Source organism: Mesoplodon bidens (assembly GCF_964165515.1).
Source record: "Mesoplodon bidens genome assembly, chromosome: 4".
NCBI lineage: Eukaryota > Metazoa > Chordata > Mammalia > Artiodactyla > Ziphiidae > Mesoplodon > Mesoplodon bidens.
In genome coordinates, this window is record NC_138160.1 from 150,047,974 (window position 1) to 150,056,565 (window position 8,592).

The 8,592-nt window shown below is 58.9% G+C and overlaps 1 protein-coding gene across 6 annotated transcripts in view; it reads right to left on the reverse strand.

Annotated features, from left to right (window-relative positions):
* Positions 1-6,922, reverse strand: part of PIP5K1C (phosphatidylinositol-4-phosphate 5-kinase type 1 gamma) — a 59,296-nt gene extending 52,374 nt beyond the window's left edge. For 4 of the 6 annotated variants that reach the window (XM_081231688.1, XM_081231689.1, XM_081231686.1 and 1 more), the window contains exon 1: positions 6,614-6,921. In XM_081231688.1, the coding sequence (XP_081087814.1) occupies positions 6,614-6,875 (262 nt within the window). In that variant the 5' untranslated portion in view covers positions 6,876-6,921. Of the gene's footprint in view, positions 1-6,613 lie in introns of all 6 variants that reach the window. The other 2 variants (XM_081231691.1, XM_081231690.1) reach the window with 2 other exon arrangements.
* Positions 6,923-8,592: the final 1,670 nt, after the last annotated feature.

Genomic DNA, 8,592 nt, shown 5'->3' on the forward strand with positions numbered 1-8,592 from the left:
CTCGTCACACGCTGTAAAGGCCATGTCCTGCCAGGGGCTCTAAGACGTGACCCCCATGAACACATCAGCTGCCCAGTCATTGCTCTGCATGAGGAGGCCCTTTCCCTGCCTCGTCCCCACCTCCTCGCCCCATGGCCGTCCGCCCAACCACCCCCTGGGCTCCAGACTCGGTCCTCTGCCCCCCACGTCTCCATGTCTCATACCCACACTGCGCCTGACCATCCCCTATCTCAGCTGAGGCAGCCTGCCCTTCCAGGGGCTCAGACCCCAACCTGGGAGTCACCCTCTACTCCTCTCCCCTCCCCCGCCACACTCAACCCTTCAGTAAGTTCGGTCAACTCAGCTTCTAAAATCTACTCCGCATCACTCCTTCCTCCTGCCTCCACCTGAGCGCAAGTCCCAGCATCACCACCTGGACCAGCTCAGTCCCCTCCACCGTGGTCCCCGGCTCCCACCCTCCCTCCCCACAGTCTTTCCCCCACAGTGGCCAGAAGTAGCCCGTGAGCACCTGAGTCAGGCCCCACCCCTCCTCTGCCCACAGCCCTCCAGGGACCCCTCCTCCCTCGGGGTAAAAGCCCAAGTCCTCCCTGTGGCCCACAAGGTCCTGCCCGACCTGCCCCGTCCCCTCCCCGCCCTCCCCTCCTCCCTCTCTCTCCCTCACTCACTCTGCTCCATCCACATGGGCCTCCTTACTGTTCCTGCAACAACCCAGGCACGGTCCTGCCCTAGGGCCTTTGCACGGGCTGTGCCCTCTGCCTGGGAGCCTCTCCCCACACCCGCTCAGTGCACATCCCCTCCTTCCTGTAGATCTCTGCTCAGATGTCGCCCGTCGCCCCTCCTGAGTACCTGGCCTCCATCGCTCCCCCCACGCCCGTTTTTCTCTCCCCTTCTCCACTCTGCTCTTCCCTGAGGCACTGGGCACTCGCTTCCCCTGCCGTGTTACACCTCTCTCTCCTTTCGTCACTTACTGTTTGCACACACCCCACCCGCACCCCCGGCATGCACACAAGGACCGTGCCCGTCTCGTTGGGGCCTCCCCAGCACCCGGCCCGAGCAGTCTTCAGTGGCATCTGCTTACGAACACCTGACCTGCACCCCACAGCCCCAAACCTTCAACGGCAACCCTGTGGCCCCTGGATAACGGCCCATATGTGTGCATGACACGCGCATGATCGAGAGAGAAGAGCAACTGGGGCAGATGCTGGGGTCCCTTTCCTCGGTCAGAGCCAGAGGCCAGGTCTCCAAATGCCTTCCCACTGGCTCAGGCACTTGGGGCCCCTCAGGATGGACCCCTAACACCTCCATGGGGCCTGGTGGCACCTAGTACAGGGGCCCCGAGGCTAATCCCCGGGTCAGTAATCCCCCCACGTGCGCAGTCCCTGCTGTCCAGCTGGCAGCAGCCAGGAAATCCCCAGCGGGATCCCGACCTGCCCTGTCACGCGTGGTGCCACGCGGCTCAGTGGGGGCAGCAGGAACAGGAGGGCCCGGGGCCTGGTCACCAGGCTGGTAAATGCCTGGGCCACACGTCTGTCACTTAACGAGCACCGCCGGGGGTGTGGGGCTCACCTCTCCATGCCCTGCCGAATCCTTGGGACCCCTGCCCTCATTCTGAGAGGCGGAGGCAGGCACACTGTCCTCAGCCCAGGCAGGGCTCAGCCCGGTCAAGCCCCAGGCCGCCCTGCCCAGGATCCTGTGGGAATCCACCAGCCTTGGGAGCCCTGAGCAGCCCCCCAGACCTGCTCCTTACCCATCAGCACAAGCCTGCCAGGGCCTGGACCCCCACACCTGCTCCTCCTTGGGCCCTCACCAACCGCCCTCCCCCCACCAACTCCAGGGTGCAGGCCTCCCTCCCCTCCCTCCCCCACCACAAGACCACCATCCAGGCCCCCAGCCCCACTCACCTGGATGCCCACCCCCGCAGCCCCTCCCCACCAGGCAGGCAGAGGGCTCTCACTCTGTAAAACGTGACTCTCTGCCCTGCTTAAACCCACCAGCACCACAGACTGGACTCAGACCAGAACGCGAGCAGGGCCAGGCCCCCCACCCCTTCCCTTCTGAGGAACAAGTCATGCTCATTCCTGCCTCAGGGCCTTTGCCCTGCTGATCCCTCTGCCTGAATGCTCAACCGCGGCTGCTTGGGTCACCTGCTCCCCTGACCACCTGGCAGCTGCAGGCCATGGTCACCCCCTGGGGCCACGGCACCCGTTTCACTGCCCTGGCAGCTCCCCATGGGCTGGCGTGGTCTGACTCAGGGGTCGGCAAGCGTTCTCCGTAGAGGAATAGCCAGTGAGTGTCTCCAACTTTGCAGGCCACGGGTCTCTGTCTCAACTCTAAGCTCTGTCACTGTAGCTAGACAGCCCCATGGACCACAGGCGAATGACAGGGCGTGGCGAAGCGTCAGGAAGACGTGACAGACAAAAACCGGCGGGCAGGATGGACCCGGGGCCCCAGTCTGCAACCGCTGGCCTCACCTGTCTACTAGCTTGCCATTGCATCCTGACCCCCACCAATCTGAAGGTGAAGGAGCCCAGGTGCCGGACCCCTGCCCCCACAGCAGGTGCTCCATAATGTCCAATAGGCCCTGCCCAAGGGCAAAGCAAGAGGTGACCGCACGTCCCCGTGAGCCGAGTCAGACAGCGGCCCCGCCCACCCAGGCTCTGGGGGAAGCGGTCCCTTGAGCTGGCACCCATGTGGGGCCGGCCAGGGCAGCACCCTTCCAGGGCTCTACAAGCCAATCGACCTGATCCAGCTCCACGAGAAAGGCACAGTCATCACGCCCATTTCACAGATGGAGACACCGAAGCAGAGGACCCCCTGGCTGGCAAAGGCGGTCCGGCTCCCAAGGCCTCTCCACAGAGAGGACCAGGCTGCCGGCCCAAGCGCCGGACATGGCCTCACTAGAAAGTGGCCAGGGCGGGATTAGAACTGGGAGCCTTCTGCCTCCAAAGGCCATTGTTGACTCGCAACGAGCAGACGAGGGACACTGCTGCCCGCGGTTACAATCTGCCCACAGCTACAGAGGAGGCCCCTGGTGATGAGGCCTCACCCTCAGCCATGCTGGCTCGACGCTGCTTTTTGAGCACATGAGGCCTTTTGCTTGAGCCCTGCTGGCTTCCTGCGCCTCCTTCAGGCCTCCCTCAAATGTCATGGGAAGCCTCGTTGAGAGGACACAGTAGAGCAAAAACTTGAAAGAACTAAGGAAGCAAATGACAGGGATATGGAGGATGAGCATCCCAGACAGAGGGCACAGTGGGGCAGCACCAGGCCTGGTGAGCTGGAGGAACGGCCAGGAGGCCCGTGTGTCTGGAGCAGAGTGAGCGAGGGGGCAGGTCGTGCAGGACCTTGTGGGCCGCGGGGAGGACTTGGGCTTTAACCCCCAGGGAGGTGGGACCCTGGAGGGCTGTGGGCAGAGGAAGGGTGGGGCCTGAGTCAGCTTTTAGTGGGAGCCTTCTGGAGTGAGCGGGAGGGAGCACAGGAAGAGACATGGGGCCAGGCCAGCCATGGATGATGGGACTGAACCAGGTGGTGGCAGAGGAGTGGGGGGCAAATGGGTGGATTTTCGGTCCACTTTGAAGACAAAGCCGACATAATTTGCCACCAGGTTAGACGTGGGAGGGGCCAGGGGTCAGCGGGGAACGCAGCTGACTATTCTGAGACATCACGGAAGCAGGAAGGACAGGAGGGAAACTGCTCAGAGACCACAGCGCAGGCCAAAGCCCACAGGCAGCTCGTGGACACCCACAGGGTCCCCGTGAATGTGCCCAAGAGCCCAGCCTTCCTGAGATCCTCCACAGAACCAGGCACTCCACAGAGTCCCCAAAAGCCAGCAGAGAACACCATTGGGCCTTCCGTGGTCCAGGCCTCGGGAGCCCGGGAGTTTAAAGTAAGTGGATTCTAAAACACCACCGATACATTTCACCTCCCATCAGATTGGCCAAAATGACGGAGGCCGATAACATCCGGAGCTGGCAACACTCCGAGGAGACAGTCTCTCTTGGCTCCTGCCGGACCTTTCCAGAAAGCCAGCGGGCATCAATCTGGTTGTGCCTGACCCAGCCATTCCAAGGCGCGGACTCCAACCACTAGAACTGAAAGCACCACGGCTACAGGCCCATATGTTCAAAGATGTTTACTGCAGCATCGCTTGTGACAGCAAAAGGGGGCTCCAGAAACCACTGGATCGTCCCTCAGCAGGAAGCTCATGCCTAAAGGGGGTGGGCTGTCACTAAAGTTCACCAAGCGCCCTCCACCTGCTGGTGCACTAACTCAGGTAAAGCTGGCAGTGTGACCCCATTTTACAGATGGGGACACTGAGGCTCAGAGATATCAAGGCATGTGCCCTGTGAGGTCACACAGAAATTGAGTGGAACCCAGGCAGGATACGGGGTTTCCACCTTCTCAATCACAGCACCATATTCTCTCCCTCTGAAGAAAAGAATTGATACCAATGTGGGGGGAAAAAATGTATTATGGATAAAAAGCAAGCAAGTTACAGAATGATGGGTGAAGTACGGCAGCCCTCACCCCGGGTGACTGTGTCTTCAGGGGACACTGGGCGATGTCCAGGGACATCTGTGGTTGCCAGGACTGGGGGGGCTCCTGGCATCAAGTGGGTGGGGGCAGGGATGCCGCTGGACCCCACAGAGCACAGGACGGCACCCACAACAAAGAACTTTCCAGCCCCAAACTAGCGCGGAGGCATCAAGACTCTGGCATCGTACGAACCCCCTGGTGAGCAAGCAGACCCATCTGTGTGTTTACGCATCTGTTCGAGCAGCAGGAAGGGCATGGACAGTTGTTCTCCAAACTTAAGAGAAACGGGTTTGGCGGAGGAGAGACATCTATTAACCCTAAAGTGAGTGAAGTAAGTGATCAGCTGTGGGAACCAGATTTCTGCGGGTTTGGGGACAGGAGCGGGGACGGCCCCTTATGGGCCAGGTTCCTGTGCTCAGACCCAACCACAGCCGGGGCCTGGGACTTTATCTGCCCCCATCAGATCACCTAGCCCCTGATAAGACAAATATATGCTGTGTGGCTTTCCTGTGGGCACTGCATCTTAGGCTATTGTGTCTCTGCCCAGCACAGGGCAGAGGGCTGCTGTCGGAGGTCAGGGGGCTGAGAAAGGACTTCAGCCGGGTCCCTCTGCCATGTCTGGGGCTGGCCAGGCAGGGCATCGCCGCCAGCAAAGAACGGGAGCCAGAGGGCCGGATGGTTGGAGCTGAACCAGGGTAACCCACCAAGCAGCTCCAGATGGCAGCAGGAAAGGAAGCGGTGGGAGTCCTCTGGAGCCCGGGGGAGCTCGCTCGCTCTGGCTCTTTCTCCAGACATTTCTCCCAACTCCCAGGCAGCACAGCATCTCCCTGCCTGCCAAGGAAGTTTCGGGAGGCCCGGGGGAGAAGGAGGATGGATGCCCCTGTGGGTGTCTACAGGGGACTCGCCAGAGAGGGCTGCCTGGAACAGAGAACTCTGCGGATCCAGAAACTTCCTATTTGGGAGCCTGCAACCTTGACCAAGAAGGAACCAGGCAGTGGCTGGGCTCTGCACACCGCCCCAGGAAAAGGCAGACCGCGGGCCCACAGGGCTGGGCGAGGCTGCCTCCTTCCCCAAACCTGCTCTGCTAGAGGGCCAGGGAGGCATGCCAAGGAGAGGGGCTCAAGAAAGCAGTGCCCCTACAGAGCTACGGCAGCCCCCCAACATCCAGGGAAAAGGCTGCAGGGGGCCTTCTCCTCCCCCACCTGCTTGCCAAGCCCTGGCACTGAAGGTGCCTGGAGATGTCATCCCCCTACCTACCTCCGGTTACAGGAGGTAAACTGAGACCCAGAAAGGGAAGGAATGGCCAATGGACTAGAAACCAGGTCTGGTGAATTCCACAAAAATGAGGTAGTCAGGAGGCTGACCCAGCTGGCCTCCGAGACCCTCCACTTCCGCCACAGCAGCCCCTTCCCTTAACGACCAGTAAGATGTGCCCACAGGGTGACGGCTTGCAGGGGAACGGGTGAGGCCTGGAAGCTGATACCAGCAAAGTGGGTGGCCCCGAGCAGTGGGTCCAGAGGTCGGGGGGGGGGGGACATGTGGGACAGCGTCACCCCTTGGAGGCAGGGCCTCACATCGGAACGGGGGTACTCCACTATCCCACATGCAGAGAAGCCCCCTGACAACAAGACTGGGTGGGACGTCGTCCCCAAGCGCCCTCAGCAGGAGGCAGTGCACCCACCTACCGCGCGTCCTAAATAGGGGTCGCACCCCTCCCAGAGGTGAGGACCCATCTTCCCCGCATGCCTCCAACGGGGTCTGCTCCACCCACAGCCTCCCAGATGGGGCCCTACGCCAACCCCCGCTCCCTGACAGGCGGCTCCCCCAAGAACCCCGGGAATGGGCGGCGCCACCCCAACCCCCAGGGCGGGGCGTCTCGGGCCCCGCGGCGTGTCCCCCGGCCCCGGAGTGGGGCGTTCCATCCCCCCCGCGAGCGCCCCCGAGTGGAACGTTCCGGCCTCCCCGCTGCGGGTCCCGACGCCCCTCCGGCGCTCGGGCGGGTCCACTGGGCCCCAGCAGGGGGGGCAGGCGGGTCCATTCGGGGAGCGGGGAGAGAAGGAGGAAGGTCCGGAACCGTTACCTGCTGCTGCACTGCTCTCTGCCGCCCAGGCCGCCTCCGAGGTCACGGCCCCCGCCTCGGCGCTCTCCGCTTCGTCCGGCACCTCCAGCTCCATGGCCGCGCGCGGACCTGCCGGTGGGCGGGCGGGCGGCCGGAGACTGCGACCCAAGCTGCGGCCGCCGCCGCCTCTGAACAACAACCGCCACCGGCTGGAGAGCTGAGGGAAGGGGCCGGGCCCAGGGAATGAGGGGCGGGCCCGGGGCGGGACCAGGCGGTGCGCCATCGCGCACCGCGCGCACCGCCAATCGGGGCTCGGGGGTGGGGCCTGCGTGCGTCCCGGGCCCCAGGAGCGCCGCGAGCGCCCTCACGTGCCCAGGAGTGGAAGGGCAGCTCCATTCCTGTCAATATTACTGTAGTACGTAAGAGCGTTATTATACATAACGAGCATAAATAATAATTAGTTAAAAATTATCATCACATTAAAAATAAAATTTATATTACATATGCTTATGTTTGATATAAATAATAGTTACGTAATAATAAGAAACAAATTTTTATCATTATGCACAATATACAAATTATATGTGATATTGTCATGATACATTAACGTGACTATTAAACAAACAGTAATATGGTATTATAATAAGTAATGTTAATATGTAACGTAAAAATGTTATTTATGGTATATAACGTAGTAAAAATTAGTAATATGTAACAATAATATCCTTAAATGCCAAGCTTAGTGCTAAAGCCTTTATATGCAATATCTCCATAACTTAGGGACCTGCTTTTTGTTTCCTTTTTTTAAACTACTACCATATTCCCAATACCTAACACAGAACATTACACCTGGAAGACAATAAATATTTGATAATATTGATCAACTGGTTGGGAACTATTATCATCCCCATTTTACACATGAGAAAACAGGAGCGCAGAGAGCTGAAGCCACGTATTTGGAATCACACAAAGGACGGTGCTGTGAAGCATCCCCTTTACTTATTGTTTTAAGAATAATAATATTATCTAAGTCTAATGGTGAGCTCACCAACGATATGGTTAGGCAGTCATTCATTCTGAGGTCATGGTTTGGGGAGTAATAAACGTTGCTATTAGTAGTTTTATTCATTATTAATGATTTCTGCTGGGAGGCAGGTGGGGGAATCCAGACGCTCAGCTGGTGTGGGTGAAGCTGGGCTGTTTTCACCCAGGCCTGTCCGACTCCAGACACGTGATCCCTCTTCATTGGCAGGGTGCTGGCGAGGTCAGCGGGAGGCCGAAGAGGCTGAGCTTAGGGGTGCTTAGTGATGGGATAAGGGGGAATCAGCAAGATGGAGCAGGCCTCGGTCCGACCCCGGGCTTAGAAAGATGCTCCTGAAATGTTTTCCATCAAAACAAGGAGACAAATCAAGAAAAAGGAAGACGCAGAGAACAGGACCCAGGATGAGGTAGAGGGATCCCCTAGGTTAGCTGTGTCCTGTTAGAATTGAGCCTACCCAGAGAGGAGGAGTCAAACAGCTCCAGGGAATCAACAGATGATGGATAAACACAATGTGGTCCATTCATACAATGGGATGTGATCCCGCCTTAAAAAGAAGGGAATTCTGACACACACTGCAACGTATGTGAACCTGGAGGACGTGATGCTCAGTGAGCGAATCCAGACACAGAAGGACAAGTACTGTCTGATCCCACTCACAGGAGGTCCCTAGAGGACTCAAATCCATAGAGACAGGAGGTAGACGGTGGGGACCACGGGGTGGGGGAGGGGCTGGGGAGTTAGTGTTTCCTGGGGACGGAGCTTCAGTTTGGGAAGATGAGAAAGTTCTGGAGATGGGTGGAGAGGACGGATGCACGACAATGAGAATGTGCTTAATGCCACTGAGCTGTGCACTTAAAAACGGTTAAGACGGTAAATTTTATGTTATGTGTATTTTGCTACCATTTTTTAAAAAGGCTCCAGAAGTTCTCTGGACACGCGCCATGGATAGAACTCCTGA